This window comes from Dipodomys spectabilis, unplaced genomic scaffold (assembly GCF_019054845.1).
Source record: "Dipodomys spectabilis isolate Male_0828 unplaced genomic scaffold, ASM1905484v1 ptg000212l, whole genome shotgun sequence".
In the NCBI taxonomy this organism is placed as follows: Eukaryota; Metazoa; Chordata; class Mammalia; order Rodentia; family Heteromyidae; genus Dipodomys; species Dipodomys spectabilis.
Window position 1 is genome coordinate 576,215 of NW_024870889.1, and position 16,912 is coordinate 593,126.

At 44.8% G+C, this 16,912-nt stretch overlaps 1 protein-coding gene across 11 annotated transcripts in view; it reads left to right on the forward strand.

The window, feature by feature from the left end:
• Nucleotides 1-16,912, forward strand: part of Ppp2r5c (protein phosphatase 2 regulatory subunit B'gamma) — a 143,647-nt gene that overhangs the window by 79,955 nt on the left and 46,780 nt on the right. For all 11 annotated transcript variants that reach the window (XM_042696849.1, XM_042696842.1, XM_042696839.1 and 8 more), the window contains one exon: nt 2,232-2,431. In XM_042696849.1, coding sequence (XP_042552783.1) covers nt 2,232-2,431 — 200 coding nt within the window. The remainder of the gene's footprint in view (nt 1-2,231; nt 2,432-16,912) is intronic.

A 16,912-nucleotide genomic window follows, 5' to 3' on the forward strand; every position in this document is an offset into this window, starting at 1 on the left:
CAATCACGTATCCCCTGACCTCACAGCCTGCCCCCTCCCGGAGAAGACCCTGAGCAGATCACTAGCTGTGCAAAACAATTGGAAGTGCTAAGTGCTTAGAGCAATGTGTCTTAGCTAACCTAAGAAGTAAGAAAAGGCCTTCAAAAAATAAACCCATACTGCACATTGACAATTAGTGAGCAGCAGCGAGAACTGTGGGCCAGAGCAAAAACACAATGTGCTGAAGACAGCAGGAGCCCAAGTGCTCCCAGACATTCTGTGGGGTGAGGCCAGCGTGGGAAGGTTAATCTCCAGACCCCTTACACTCCTAAAAGTAACTAGGACCCCAACAGTTTCTGTTTACGTGACTCTTGGCTATTAGCATTGACTTATTCAAAATTAACCAGAGGAAAAATTCTAACATGTATTTATTAACTCATTAATAAACTTATTACATCTTGACAGAAGTTAGCATTGTTTTGAAAAGAGAGGTATTTTCCAAAACAAAGTTAAGTTTAGTGAGCATACATTGTTTTATTATATCACAAATCTCTGTAATGCCTCACTTACTAGGTGATGCCTGGGCCCCTCGGTGTGTTTCTGCATTCACACTCTGGTCATTCACACTCTGATCGTTGTTGCTGTGCTTGCATGTAGGAAGACATGGTTGGAAAAGAGAAGAGTATTTCAATGGCCATTCCAGAGAGTGGTGGACATTTTCTGTGATAGTGCACCAAAATTTTGGAGTAGCTTCTTATAGGAACCTACAGTGTGAAGTGTGAAAGCGTATCAATAAGCTATCTGCATATTTTATCCCTTTAAAATCTAGTGGCAGCTGGGCACTGGGGGCTCACGCCTGTCATCCTAACTACTCAGGAGGCTGAGATCTGAGGATTGTAGTCCAAAGCCAGCCAGGGAAGTCCCCGAGACTCATATCTCCAATAAACTGCCAAAAAAGCAGGACTGAAAAAAAAAAAAAAAACCCAAAAAGAGCTGTAACTCAAATAGTAAAGCACTATCCTTGAGCAAAAAAGCTCAGGGACAGTGTCCAGGCCCTGAGCTCAAGCCTCAGTAACTGCACCCAAAATAAATAAATAAATACCCACAAAGCTTAGTTGCACCTTAATAATAACAATATAATTATATTGTTTTAAATTCTCATTTCCCGTCTGCCTTGCACATTCAGTGACTTTGGCTCTGATATTACACCATTTGTTAACTCACTTGGAAAATACTGTTTCACAGAGTTACACGAATCTGCTGAGACACTTGACCACTCTTTGACACCTTTTCAGTACATATATCAACAACTGCCACTTACCATTATACAGATCCCATATTCAGCTTAGGGAAGCCAGCAGGCATACACTGACAGGTTTCCCAAACTTCCCAGAATACCAGCCAGTCATAGCAACAGTGTTTGAACCCAGCTTCATCAGTTGCCACCCTTTAGTAATCCTCTAAATCTGTTTATCTTAGTTGTCTTTTTGTAAAACTTAAGTGGAAAAAAATGTCAATACATATAGTTATAACCACTAAATAGTGGTTACTATCATTACTTCCATTTCGTAAATAGTGTCATCATGAGTGCTATCCCTCATCACATGTGCTGTGCATTGACTGTAGACCAGAAAAAAGCAGTGGAATGGGCTTTGAGGAGCACTAAGGAGATGCTTTTATTGGAGATCTGTAACAGGTTGTTTCTGTGACAGCCACTGTAGCCTCCCCTGTAGCAGTTTAGAGTAAGAGGAAGCACCCTTCCCCTCTAACCCTTTCCACCAGTGCTCTACCTGTCTTCTGCAGTCACCTGGTGTAAATGTACCCACACCCTCACCCCAACTAGAGACGTACCACTCGCCTCTTGTTCTTGTTTCCCCTGGCTAGTGCCTTGCCTGTAAACTTGGATGCTTAGAATTTGTCCAGAGAATGCATGAAAGGGGGATTTGTCTTGAGCAGTACTCTCAGTGTGGTTTGAAAGAATGAAAAAAAAAGTACTCTTTCATACCAGACACATGATCTGAGCAGTGATGAGCTTAACACGCTTCTCAAGTCAGACGTATGATCTGAGACGTGACAAGCTTTTACTTTTTCACTTGTTTAAGAAATGTAATGTTTCTTTACCTCAACCCCATCTCTTTTTTTCTTGAACTTCTGTTAATTCAGAATAAAAACAGAACACTAAAAAGTGGTTCCTAGCCCCTTTTGCATTAAGCAAATTTTGTGATCAATATGCTTTATTTTCTGCTTTGCAGATGTTCCTCCTGCAGATCAAGAGAAGCTTTTTATCCAGAAGTTACGTCAGTGTTGTGTCCTCTTTGACTTTGTTTCTGACCCACTGAGTGACCTAAAGTGGAAGGAAGTAAAACGAGCTGCTTTAAGTGAAATGGTAGAATATATCACCCATAATCGGAATGTGATCACAGAGCCCATTTACCCGGAAGTAGTCCATATGGTAAGTGACTGCAGTTTAACCTTGAGTCCCAGCCGGAGCTGCCACAGGACTGTGATGCTTGAGGGGCAGTCTCTTCCTCCGCTAAGACACATGTGTTCACCTAGGAAGAATGGGGGCTTTCTCTATAGCACGTACGAGACCAGAAGGGTCATGATAGTGACAGAATTCATTGCCTCTTAGGAACCTGGGTATAATATATAATCATTGCTTATATAATAGACCCTTTATATTTATGAACTCCCTCAGTCCCCAGAAACTACCCTGTGGAATAGAAATGCTAAAACTTTAATTTGCGTTTATTCTCTTACCATCTTCAAAACTTTTTGTGTTTTCTTAACATATCTAACAGTAGTGTACTAGCACCTTTATTTAGTTTCGAAGTAAATGTTTTCCATACCCGTGAAGAAAAATTCTAATGATGTAGAGTTAAAATACTGGTGGGACCAAGCTGATGTCAGAGCAGCCCATGCTAATTGGCTGACAAGCTTCTATCAGTCAATGCTGGGATTAGGATAATATGTGGTGATTGGCTGAGACAGTCTGCCATGAGTTAATCAGAGTGTTTCAGCCCCTAACCTCAATCCTCTGAAGAACTGTTTCGAGGCCATCTGCAACTATCTTTACTTTCTCCTTTTGTTGACTCAGGCAGTACTACCTGAGACATTTCCTGTGATGCTGCTACCAAAATTTGATACAGAATAACTGGTGTGTGGGACTTACTTTTTCTGCTACTATCTTGCCTGCCTTTAAATCAGCCTTGTTTTCTCCCTCTCTCCCTTGCCCTCTCCCTCCAGTTATTGATGAGTCATTATTGCTTAATATAGGATTTTAAATTCTGATTTTTTTCATTGAACTCTTTATTCAAAGTTTTTGATGTTTCCCCCAACTGACATTTCAGCATTGACTGCCTTCTTGACTGAAAATACTTTTATTTCTTCCTTAATATGTGTTATGGTTTGAAAATGCAGTGTTCTCCCCTAACTGGGTGATGGTTGCTCACACTTGTAATCCAAGCTACTCAGGAGGCTAAGATCTGAGGATTGCAGATCAAAATCAGCCCAGGCAAGAAAATCTGTAAGACTCTTATTTTCAGTTAACCACCAAAAAACCAGAAGTGGTGCCGTGGCTCAAAGTGCAAAGCGCTAGCCTTGAGCAAAAGAGTTCAGAGACAGGGGGCTGAGAAGGTGGCTCAATGGTAGCGCGCTTGCCTTCCATACATGAGGCCCTGTGTTTGATTCCTCAGCACCACATAAGCAGAAAAGGCTAGAATTGGTGCTGTGGCTCAACTGGTAGAGTGCTTGCCTTGGGCTGAAGAGCTCAAGGACAGCCCCAAGGCCAAGTTCAAGCCCCATGACCGACAAATAAAAAAAAAGAACTAGCCGGGCGCTGGTGGCTCACGCCTATAATTCTAGCTACTCAGGAGGCTGAGATCTGAGGATCACAGTTCAAAGCCAGCCCGGGCAGGAAAGACTGTGAGACTCTTATCTCCAATAAACCACCAGAAAACCGGAAGTGGTGCTGTAGCTCAAGTGGTAGAGTGCTAGCCTTGAGCTGAAGAGCTGAGGGACAGCGCCCAGGCCCAGAATTCAAGCCCCACAACCGACCGAAAAAAAAAAAAAAAGAACTCAGGGACAGCATCAGGGCCCTAAGTTCAAGACCCATGACCAACAAAACGAGAGAGAGAGAGAGAGAGAGAGAGAGAGAGAGAGAGAGCACTGCTCTCCCTGTAGGCCTGTGTCTTCAAGCTTGGTCCATAGCTGGAGGCAATGTGTTGAGAGGCTACAGAACCTCGGGGGTGGAGCCTAGAGGAAGGTGACAGAGCGTATGTCTTTGAAGGCCTTGTTGAGTCCCCAGTCTGTTCCCATACTCTCCTCTTGCCTCTCTTCTTCTGTGTCCCTGCTTCCTATTCACCATGATTCAAATAAGCACTGTGAAACCATGAGCCCAAATCCATCTGTTTTGTGAGATATTTGGTCACAGAGATGGGAAAAGTTAGTACAGAAAATTAAACACAGTGTTTCATGGCTCTGACTAAACCTGACCATGTGGTTCCTCGGCCTTTGGAACTGGTTTGTGGAAAGGATTTGGAAGAGTTTGGGAAAGTAAGCTAGGATGCCATAAGCAGAGCATAACGGGTGCCGCTGGTGGGGGCCCAGAAGACCAGGATGCTCGTCAGCATGCAGGCAGAAAGCCGGTACCGTGAGGCTCAGAGGGACCAGGACTGCTTCCACCTGGAATTCGACTAGAGGCATGCGTGTCATACTGGACAGGAACTGGTCTCTATTTTGTCCGTATCCTAAGGATTTGGAGGAGATATTTTAAAGGTATTCCAGCATTTAGGCTCTGGCAGTGGCTATTGCCAGCTGCTTTTAGCCAGGATTACAGTGAGAATTATGAGCAAAATGCAAAACAGAAGGACTGGAAAACAGAGGACTTGGGTCCAGAAATCCTGAGTAGCAAAGGGAGGTAGGGTTGCTGAAGAGATTAGAACATTAAAAAGAAGCCTAGCAGGGCGCTGGTGGCTTACACCTGTAATCCTAGCTACTCAGGAGGCTGAGATCTGAGGATCATGGTTCAAAACCAGCCCGGGCAGGAAACTCCATGAGACTCTTTATCTCCAATAAACCACTAGAAAACTGGAAGTGGCTCTGTGGCTCAAGCAGTAGAGCACTCACCTTGAGCTGAAGAGCTGAGGGACAGTGCCCAGGCCCAGAGTTCAAGCCCCATGACCGACCAAAAAAAATAAAAAGGAGAAGAAGCCCAGCACTGTACATTGGACAATAGAAAAATGCCTTGCGGGCATCTCAGGACTCTGTAAGGCCCTACCCACCGCAGCATGACTCGACTTATGGAAAAAAACTTTACCATGGAAGAGAGCATCTTGGGACATCCTTCTTGCACAAGGCCACCTACGAAATTGTTTCCTGAGATTCATTTCACTGTGCTCAGAACCCAGCCACCTAGAGCCTGTTCTACCCGTGCTCTAAGGGGCCTGGGCCAGGCTGCTGCTCAGGCTGGCTGTAGACCTTGGCATCCTGTACACGTGTGGAGGCATACCAAATGCAAGGTACTGGGCAGGGGCATCCAAGCTTTCAAAGGAAGGCCTGAAAGGCCAGGAAATAAGTGAAAGAGTCTTAGCCCCTACATGTAATCCGTGCGTGACCAGGCAATGGGTGAAGTTGTTGTGAAGGTGACAACTGAACTGCCGTGGAGAGCCAGGAATGTGGAATGTGTTCTTGAAGGCTGCAGTTCACAACGCCATAGAGCGCTTCTGGCTTTTGAGAGGTTGATTGGAGATAGGTGTCTCATGGGGACTCCTTTGCTTGGGCTGGCTTTGAACTAAGATCCTCAGATCTCAGCTTCCTGAGCAGCTAAGATTACAGGCACTGCTAGGAGCCACTGCCACCTAGCAGAATGTCCTGTCTTTAATTAATTGGTTTAACTCATTGGTATTATAGAGGTGTGATATGCAGAGGGATCGCGATTGCATGAGTCAGGTAATGAGCGCATCTCCTTTCCTACTGGGTCTTCCCTTCCCTCACTCTCTCCCAGTCCTTCGCTCCCATCTCCACCCGCGAGTTGTATAGTTCACTTTCATCAGTGTCCAGTGAGCTCCACTGCTGCACGTTTTCACACTTTTTCCCTTGAGTCCTGTGCCCTCCTCCCAACCCTTCCAAAGATGTGTACATGCATATACCATACATACAGTGTAAAGAAGATAAAATCATCAAAAACTAAAAAAAAGAGAAAGGAATAAAAAAGAAATCTCTTGTTTCCATATCTTGGAAACAAGATGTGTATTATTTTATATAAGTAAGTTACTTAGGCATTGCACCTTTGAGTTTTTCTCCTAAGAGTGTCCTCTTTTGGTCTCCCTGTAGGTGAGTATCTAGAATCCTATATAATTTATCATATCCCAGTGCATAGATATAACTTCCGCATGTCAGAGAGAACGTGTGCCGCCCTTAGTTTCTCTGAGCTTGGCTTACCTCACTTAACATGATTTGTTCTAGTTCCACCCGTTTCCCTGCGGGTGACGTTATTTTACTCGTTCTAATGGCTGTGTAAGTTCCATTTTGTATAGGTGCCACATTTTTGGGGCCCACTCATCTCCTGTGGGTCATCTGAGCGGTTTCCATATCTTGGCTATTGTGAGCAGTGCAGCAGTGAACATGGATGTGCAGGTGTCTTTATCATATCCTGGCTCATGATGCTCAGGGTAGATGCCTGGGAGTGGTGTGGCTGGGTCGTAGGGAAGGTCTAGGTTTAGGTTTTTGAGAAACCTCCAGACCAGACTGCTGTCCAGAGTGGTTGTATTAGTTTCCATTCCCACCAATAGTGTAATAGGGTTCCTTTTTCCTCACATCCCTGTCAGCATTTGTTGTTCAAATTCACAATGTTGGCCAATGTTAGAGGGATGAGGTGGAATCTCAGAGTTGTTTTGATTTACATTGCCCTTATGGCCAGGGATGGTGAGCATTTCCTCATGTGTTTATTTGCCATTCTCAACTCTTCTCCTGAGAAGTCTCTCCTTAGCTCCCGTGCCCATTGAGTGATGGTTTATTAGGTTGGGAGAGGTTAGTATATATTGGATATTAGTATATACTGGTATACATTGGATATTAGGCCTTTGTGTCTGATACATTGCTGATAAAGAGCTTTCCCCACTGTTGGCTATCTTTCTAGTTTAATAACTATGCCCTTAGTTGTGCAGAAACATTTTGTTTTGATGTAGTCCCACTTGTCAAATCTCTCTCCTATCTGTTGTGCCCCTGGGACTATAAGGAATGTCCTTTTTATAGCTCTGTCTTCTGTCAGCAGTTGAGAGCAGCTTGATTACTTTAAGTTATTGTTAGCCTGTGGAGAGCAGTACTGAACTCAAGGCCTTATGATTGCGCTTGACTTGCACTACTTGGATCACATCTCCTCCCCGGCTTTTTGCTGGTTAATTTGGAAGATGGAGTCTGGCAGACTAATCTGCCGGGGCTAGCTTTAAACCTTGATCCTCTGGATCTCAGCTTCTTGGGTAGGTAACATTACAGGCATGTGCCATAGTTGCCCAGCTAGGTATTATTAATTCTGGAAGCTGAGAAATTATGCCATGGCTGCCATGTGGTCTGCATAAGGGTCACATATGAGCCTCACCTCAGATGATGAACGTCTACTGAGCAAAGAGCAAATGTCCTCAAACTGCCTCCAAGAAGCTAGGGTGGACCTTTTGTTCTTTCCTTAACTTCAACTGTTACTTACCAACCTTAGAGACATGCAGAAAAGTCACTGATATTCTCTCCTATGACTTGCATGATTTTACTCTTCACATTACATTTATAATCATCTTGGGACTTCTTTTAAAAGCCAGGAGCCAATGGCTCACGCCTGTAATCCTAACTACTCAGTAGGTAATGATCTGAGGATCATGGTTCAAAGCCAGCCCAGGCAGGAAAGTCCCTGTGAGACGTTATCTACAATAACCTATCCAAAAAAGACAGAAGTGGCACTGTGGCTCAAGTGGTAGAGCACTAGCCTTTAGCACAGAGAGGCTCAGGGGACAGTGCTGAGGCCCTGAGTTCAAGCCCCAGGACCAGCAAAAAAAAAAAAAAAAAGGGCTTGGCAGCCAGCCAGTTTTTGCACTCTAGGAGTCTGCAAAGAGAAAGGAGAGGCCAGCTGCCCTGGCTCGGGGCAGATGCTCACCGCTAGCCAGGTGTGCTCTGGACAGCTTGACTTAGACTCTTGTTCCTACTTCACGATACCAGGGAGTACTACCTGAACCATTTATTTTCAGATTTTAGCTAGTTCTTTGCTTGATTTCCCTTCTGTTGTCTTTAGCTTTATTCCCCTTCCCTGAGCATCAGATCTAGTATCCAGAACACATGTAACATTCACTGGCTGAACATCCTCTGAGCAGGCACTCTCCAGAGAGAGAGTGCTGCCTTCCCCAGCCTTTCCTTCTCATGTAAAGGGAAGGAACCCAAGGTTAGATTAGAGCTTCAAGATGTAGTACAGGTCCAAAGAGAACCTTGTGATCTCATCAGGCTGCCCTTACAGATATCCTCACGAGGCACTTTCTGCAGACAACGAGCAAGGAGACCCTTCCTTTTCTCTCTCTTTCTGCTCTAATATTGATTAAGTTCAGAAGAGCATTCCCTGACCTCTCATTTGCCCAGAACTTGGGTGGGGGGCGGGTAAGTGACAGATAGGATTTTGGTGGGTAAGTGACAGATAGGATTTTCTGTTGTTGATTTTTGCAGTTGTTTTATGAACAGACAGCATTGGTGAAAAGTACTATGAAGGGGCCGGGAAGGTGGCTCAGTGGTAGAGCGCTTGCCTTGCAAGCCTGAGGCCCTGGGTTCGATTCCTCAGCACCACATAAGCAAAAAGAAAAAAGCCAGAAGTGGCGCTGTGGCTCAAGTGGTAGAGCGCTAGCCTTGAGCTGAAGAGCTGAGGGACAGCGTCCAGGCCCAGAGTTCAGGCCCCACGACTGGACCCAAAAAAAAAAAAAAAAGAAAGAAAAGTACTATGAAGGAAGAAAGGCTATGTGCTGGGTGGGAATGGGCTATAGTGTGTCACCATGTCAGACATAAAGAGAGGGCAGAGAATTCAGACCTTCACTCCAGTGAGACCTGAACCCACGGGAAGGTGGAAAAGTTCTGACCTCTTAAAGGTCTCTGTGGTGGGAAGCTCTGCAGGCCACAGCCCTGGTGCTGGCCACATTATAGCATTTCTCCAGAGATTGAAGTAGGAGAGAGAGAGAGAGAGAGAGAGAGAGAGAGAGAGAGAGAGAGAGAGCGTATGTATCTTGGTCATATTGTCTGTTAGACTAATCTGTTATGTTGCTTTTTAACACATTATATTAAAGTATTATTCATACCTTAAAATCCAGCCCCCTTAAAAGGGTAATTCAGCATATTTTATTTTATTTTTATTTATTTATTTATGTTCCAGTCATGGGGCCTGAACTCTGGGCCTGGGCGCTGTCCCTCAGCTCTTCAGCTCAAGGCTAGCGCTCTACCACTTAAGCCACAGCGCCACTTCTGGCTTTTTTCTTTTTGCTTATGTGGTGCTGAGGAATCAAACCCTGGGCTTCGTGCATGCAAGGCAAGCGCTCTATCACTGAGCCACCTTCCCAGCCCATCAGCATATTTTAATATGTCTCAGATTGTGAAGGCTGACATGATGGCACATTTGTAATCCCAACTACTCAAGAATGCTGAGGTAGGATTGAGGTCAGAGACTGAACTCGGGCAAAAGTATGATAACCTATATGAAATTTTAAAAAAACCTAAAGCAAAAAGGCTGGAGGTGGGGCTGGGAAGGTGGCTCAGTGGTAGAGCGCTTGCCTTGCATGCCAGAGGCCCTGGGTTCGATTCCTCAGCACCACATAAGCAAAAAGAAAAAAGCCGGAAGTGGCAGAGCGCTAGCCTTGAGCTGAAGAGCTGAGGGACAGCGTCCAGGCCCAGAGTTCAGACCCCACAACTGGACCCAAAAAAAAAAAAAATCTGAAGAATAGAATGATGCACTGATTTTTGCGTATGATTTCAGAGGCTTTAATTCTCTTACAACGTGTAGTAGACCCAAACTAAAAAACTTCATAGTATCCATTTTATCTCCTAATGAGGCTCTCATTCAAATCAGCGAATCAGGTTCCTAGGGCTCTTTCAGAGGACCTAGGAAGTGAAAAATATATCCACGATGACATTAAGATTTGATTTTCAACACTTCACTGTGTCGACATTTGCACTTTGGTGCAAAAGCTGTGATTGTGGGTACAATTAGCATCTTAGCAAGAAGCCAGGTAGTGTCACTGAACTGACCTGGTATACTCACAGCCGTAACATGACCAGTAAGAAACAAAAACAGCCCGTCTTCCTTCATGGTCTAGCTGAAGCAGAATATATTACTGTTATTACATTGTGCCTCTTTAGTACCCTACCTGACCAGGTGTGAGTGTGCCCAGGCTCTAGGCTGCAGGCTCAGGCACAACCCATGGAGGAGGCCCCTGCACAGCAGAGTTGGAAGCCAAACTTGCCACCGTTCCACAGAGACTGTTTTTACCTGAAAAATGGCTGACAGACAAATCGGTCATTCAGACTTCAATATTTGTAGCACACATTTTCTCCAAAGCTCAACAAAATAAAAAGGCAGTTTTATAGAAAACAAGTTGGTGGTATTTGTGGTCAGTGATCAAATCTGAGCTCCTAAGGGAATTTTTAGCTTGGTCATTTGGGGTAAGAATGGGATTTCTTAAGACACCCCAAAGTGAGTCACCACCGGGAAGATCTATGTAAGTCAACCAAGCAGTTTTCCAAAGAACCAATGAGTGGTGTAGAAAATGGTTTATAGCGAGAAGTCCATTCACCTGCAGGGTTCACACTTGATTTGAATGGAATGAGGACAAACCATCTTTACTCAGGCTTTACCATCCACACAACACTCACTTGTAGTAAGCTGCTGCTAGTACAGTGTCAGGAAGCCCATTTGCCCAGAAGGAGTTAGGTGCTCATCCCTCTTTAGTACCTGCCTGTGTGAGGTAGATGTCATCCAGAAGCAACCTGTGATTCGGAAGCTGATAGCATGATCCAGCTGTTTTTTCCTTAGGACAGATATTAAAGAGCTTTGAGAAATGTAAAACAATGACAATGAATTAGTTCCTTTATATTTGGGGAAATAGTTATTTCGCAGAAGTTTTTATTGTTTATATTGGGACATAATTGCTATTTTTTTAACCTCTCTGGATTGTTTTTAGTACAGTATGTATTGATAGATACAGCTCTCATGAACAAAAGGTCCTTGGGCTCCTCAGTCATTTTTAGGAGTTCAAAGGTAGAAGTTCATCAGAAGCCCAGGTTCCTGGGCCCCACCTGCCTTCAGAAGCTGGCCTGTGGGGGTGGTCTGCAGCAGCTGTCTGTGTCCGCCTGTGTCCGCCATGCCACAGATTTAACAGGAACTGCTCCCAGCAGTCTTCCTGACTTACCACCGTGTTGGGACTGCAAGTTCCCTGAGAGAAAAGTTATGCTCTTGCATTTCCTCACTGAAGTTGGCACAGCTCCTGTGTGTACAATGCCAGGTTTTGCCTAGACTTGGACACTGAGACTCATCTGAACAGGCACAGGTGAGCATCCCTTGAGGTGAGACAGGATTTGTGTAGATGAGTGTGTGGATGCGGTGGCTGGCGGGGCACTCCACATCACATGGACTCTGGAATTCCCCGGTCGCCTGTGCTGAATCACTACACAGATCCGTCAGGGCTCTAGCACCGTGCTACCTCTTGGGATGTTCCCTGCGCTCTCCCAAAGCCTGCCCATACTTGTCTGAGAGGGATGGAAGCAGAGAGGGACAGAGCAGAGTGGCCTGGGGCAAGCAGGAACACATGGAGCCTGACCTGCTGTCTGGGGAAGACAAGCTGCATTCAGAAGGGCATCGAGCCGGGACAGCCCTCCACAGCTCCAGATAAAGACAAAGGGGGCACCAGTTGAGTAAGGCTGGAGTCAAGACCCTGAAGAGCTTGGTGTGGAGCCCAAGGACTAGAGGCTGGGCCTGGAGGGCTGAAGCCACACCCTTTGCTCTGGCTGCCCTGTGAAGAGCAATAGGAAGGAATATAAAATGGAGGTGTATGGAACTGGTTTTGAGTCTGCTAGAGCCTTGCAGAGGAGAAATGGTGGCTTAAGCCAGTGCTGTGGGGATGGAAAGAAATGGCAACTGTGAAATATGATGAGTTAGACGCACTAATGTTTAGAGGATTTGAATTGAGATACTTAGCAAGATGAACTGGTGCCCCAGTTTCTAACTTCTGCAAGTAGATGAGTATGGGAAAGCACCTTGGGCCCTGAGTTTGAGTTGAGTCTTTGGGTTGCGCATGGCAGGCACTCTGTTTATACTCATAGGTGGATTGTCAAACAGACTTAGGGGTATTTGGTCAACAATTCCAGCGGGCAAGGCTCTGTCCATGTCCTGTGTCCAGCTTGTGTAGAGCTTCAGTCTTTCGGGCACCTCTGTGTGACAGTGGCTGTAAGCCCTGGAAGGAGAGAAACTGATTGGCCCTGGTCACAAACTGTCTGATGCCTGCCTGTCTCCTTCCTGTGCCTGAGAGTTGGAGGAAGGTTTTTTGAGAAGGGCAGGCCAAACAGTCACATTGTACCCAGCTTTCCATCCACTCCCCGTGCTGCTGTAGGTGAATGGTTCAAGTCTACAAGTTTGTGTTAGTTCTAAACAAAAGACTATAGCAGCCTTAGGCTGAAAGGGAATCATGTGGAAATTGGGAGAGCCCCAGAATGAAGTTATTGTTCAAGTGTCTTCTCTCAGCCCCAGAAGTGGATGGGCAAGAGACGGTACTCCAAGAGACCCTTCTTCCAGGCTCTTTAGAACATGTGCCGGGCAGTTGCTTAGCTCTGCCTCCTTGTGTTGGCTTGCTTCACCTTCTGATACCTTACAGCCACAGTCACTCTTTCTGCTTCCCTGTTTAGAAAGTTACATTGTGGAAGTGCTTCACAGAGAACTTGGTTAGGTTAGACTAAATAGTGATTAGAGGTCTAAAAACATGGCCTGAGGTATGATTCCATGTTTGTAACATGGAACTAAATTAATGGAAGCAAAACCAAAATTGGGATGAGAAGGCAATTACCTAACTGCAGCCTCATTCATACCACAGCTTGGCTTACTGGTTCCATTTCAGATTATAAAATAAATCTAGAGGTAATATAGTAGAATGTGGGTAGTAGCTGCTTTGGGGTAGTTTAATTATATAGATTTCCCCCCCCCCACTTTGCTGTATGTTTTCATAATTTTTAAAACATTTAATAATGATCATGTACCACACTTGCCATCACCACAGCCAACAAAGTTTTTTAAGTTGGTGATACAACCGGGCATCTATGGCATACCATGTAATCCTAGCTACTCAGGAGGCTAAGATCTGAGGATCAAGGTTCAAAGCCAGCCTGTGCAGAAAAGAAAGTCCCCGAGAGACTCTTATCTCCAGTTAACCACTCAAAAACCAGAAATGACACTGTGTCTCAAGTAGTAGAGTGCTAGCCTGAGGGACAGCACCCAGACCCTGAGTTCAGGCCCCAGGACTGGCAAAAAAAAAAAAGTTGGTGATACACTCCTATAATCCCAGCTACTTGGGAAGCAGAGGTAAAATCAGTTCACTTAACTCGAGACTATCTGAAAACTAAAAGCAAAAGGACTAAGGCATGGCTCAAATGGTAGTGTGCTTGTTAGAGGCCCAGAGTTCACTTCCCATAACCACAATGGATTGTTGGATAGGTGGATGGATAGGAGGGAAAGAAGGGAAAGGAAGCAGAGGAGGAGAGGAGAAAAGATGAGAGAGGAGAGGCTGGGAGGGAAAGGAGGAAAGTAGGGGAAGGAGAGGAGGATCACTAAAACGAATGAACAGAAATGATCTGTATATGGGATGATGGTTCATGTGAAGACTTGTGTTTTGCTCCAGGGAAAATGAACTCTGCTTTTTATTTTAGTCTGCACTCACATGATTTAATATTGACTTACAAGCTTTTTTGGCCTCAGAGTTTTCCCTAGGATGTGTTGGCCAGGTACCTTCAAGGACTCAAGATGATTGTCCCGTGCTCCACTTAGCGATCAAAATTGGATACTTTCCCTTCCCTATTTTTATATCTGACAGTTACAGTGTGTTCTGGAAAGTATTACTTGTAAGAGTTACGATGCTTCTGAAATGGGAAAGGAAAGAATGTTCTGAATTTAGAAGGAGTAGTATGGTAACCAGTGAAGTTTCAAATCATTGGCAGAATTAGTTCAAATAAGTTTTAAATTACATATTCCCTGTTTTGCTTAGTTTTTATTTTGCCACAGTTACAATAACATGGATTAAAGGAGAATGAGCATCAATGGATTTAAAAATAAAGCCCTAGGGGCTGAGGAGGTAGAACAGTGGTAGTGCACTTACCCAGCATGCCTCAGGTTCCAGGTTCTCTTCCAACCCTGGAAAGGGAGGGAGAAAAGGAGGAAAGGTCTTTTTGAAACCCAGAAAAAGGGTTTTGTTTTAAATACCTTTTTTTTTTCTTTTGGTTGGTCATGGGACCTGAACTCTGGGCCTGGGCGCTGTCCCTCAGCTCTTCGGTTCAAGGCTAACGCTCTACCACTTGAGCCACAGTGCCACTTCCAGCTTTTTCTGTTTATATGGTGCTGAGGAATCAAATCTAGGGCCTCATGCATGCAAGGCAAGCACTCTACCACTGAGCCACCTTCCCAGGCCCTGTAGCTACTATTCATTATTTATGTAACTGGTTTTGGAAATTGTGGCCTCAAGCTGTGGCTTTGATTTTTAAGTCACAGCTCTAGGTCCTCAGATCTCAACCTCCTGATTACTTACTATCATAGGCATAAGCTACTGGCATCTAGCCATTTGCCCATTTTTTTTAATTGAGTTCTTTTCTTGCCATTGAATTTTAGGATTTTTTTTTGGGGGGGGGGGGGGGTGTCTGGTCATGGGGCCTGAACTCTGGGCCTGGGCTCTGTCCCTTAGCTCTTCAGCTCAAGACTAGAGCTCTACCACTGGAGCCACAGCACCACTTCCAGTTTTCTGAGTGGTTTATTGGAGATAAGAGTCTCATGGACTTTCCTGCCCAGGCTGGCTTTGAACCGCGATTCTCAAATCTCAGCCTCCTGAGGAGCTAGGATTACAGGTGTGAGCCACCAATGCTGGTCATCTTTACTGTTTCTTGAAGCAGAGGTCTACCAGTGGCAAATTATTTCAGCTTGTATCTGTCTGAAGGGCTCTCTTCTGACTTTAGACTGCTCTTGTTGTCTTGTTTGCACTGCTGCCAGTGAGAAATCTGCTCTCATCCTTGTCTCTGTTGCCACTGACATAGTGCTTCCCTCACCCCCACCTCCTGCCCTTACCCCCCACCTCCAGCCTGCATGGCTTCCTTCATTTCTCTCCTTTGGAGTTTGTTTATACTTCCCATCAAATTTAGAAAGCCATTGTCTTTCCCCTGCTCTCTTTCTAAAAGTTCTTCAGGGCCCCAGTAGAAACCCTTGGGGAACCACGGGCTAGGGCTGTTTCTTTTTATTATTTTTCCCCCATTTCACTTGGATGGTTTCTTTTGCTTTCTTTAAGTTCACTAACCTTTTCTGCACATCTTATCTGTTCTCACCTCCATCCAGTCAAGTTTTCACCTCACACGTTGTAGTAGTTGTCTCTCAATTTTTGGGGTTTTTTTCCCTATCTTCGGTAAAGGAGATAAACTTGTTCAAAGTACACTGTACACATTTATGGAATTATCACAATGAAACCTCTTGTATTAATAATGTGGGCTTATAAAAATAAGTAAAATTTAAAATCAGGCAACTCAGTTCTCAGGTCCTCATAATTGCTAGGCAGGCGCTCTAACCTTTGAACCATGCCTCCAGCCCTTTTTGCTTTGATGCTCTAGCTGTCCTGGAATGCAATCCCCTGTATAATCCATCTCCGTAGCTGGGTTGACCAGCACGTGCCGTCATGCCCAGCTTTATTGATTGAGATGAAATCTCACTTAACTTTTTGTCTGGACTACCCTTGAACCAGGATCCTCTTATCTACCTCCCAGTAGCTGGGAGGACAGCCATGACCCAGAAAAAAAAAAAAAAAAGCCTTCTGGTTGTATATAAGATGTATATATGTGAAACAAATGAATTTTGTGTGTAAGCATGGATCCCATCTCTAGGATATCTCATTATGTGCATGACATAAAATATTTTCAAAATTTGAAAAACTCCAAAGCATTTCTGGCCTCAAGCATTTCAGATAAGGGATGTTTAACCTGTATGCAAGTAGATTATACAAATAGCAAGGTATTCAGAAATAAGAACTTCAAAAGATAGGATTTTTTTCTTTTTTTCTTTTGTTTGTTTTGTTTGTTTTGTTTTTGGGTCCGGTTGTTTTTGGTTGTTTTTGGGTCCAGTCGTGGGGCCTGAACTCTGGGCCTGGGCGCTGTCCCTCAGCTCTTCAGCTCAAGGCTAGCGCTCTACCACTTGAGCCACAGCGCCACTTCCGGCTTTTTTCTTTTTGCTTATGTGGTGCTGAGGAATCGAACCCAGGGCCTCAGGCATGCAAGGCAAACGCTCTACCACTGAGCCACTTTCCCAGCCCCAGGATTTTTTTTCTTAAATAACATATGCTAGCATCTGTTTTGATGGAAAGTTGTTTTTTTATTTTGTTTTTGCCAGTCCTGGGGCTTGAACTCAGGGCCTGGGCACTGTTCCTGAGCTTCTTTTGCTCAAGGCTAGCACTCTACCACTTGAGCCACAGCACCACTTCTGGCTTTTTCTGTGTATGCGGTGCTGTGGAATCAAACCCAGGGCTTCATGCATGCTAGGCAAGCGCTCTACCACTGAGCCACCTTCCCAGCTCAAAAGTTGTATTTTTTGAGACAGCTCTGACCTTGAGTAAAAGCCCCTGAGCATTTGTTGAGGGCCTGTCTGTAGTGCTTGGAGATGGAGCTGCCCTGTCATCCAGTTATCTTTGGA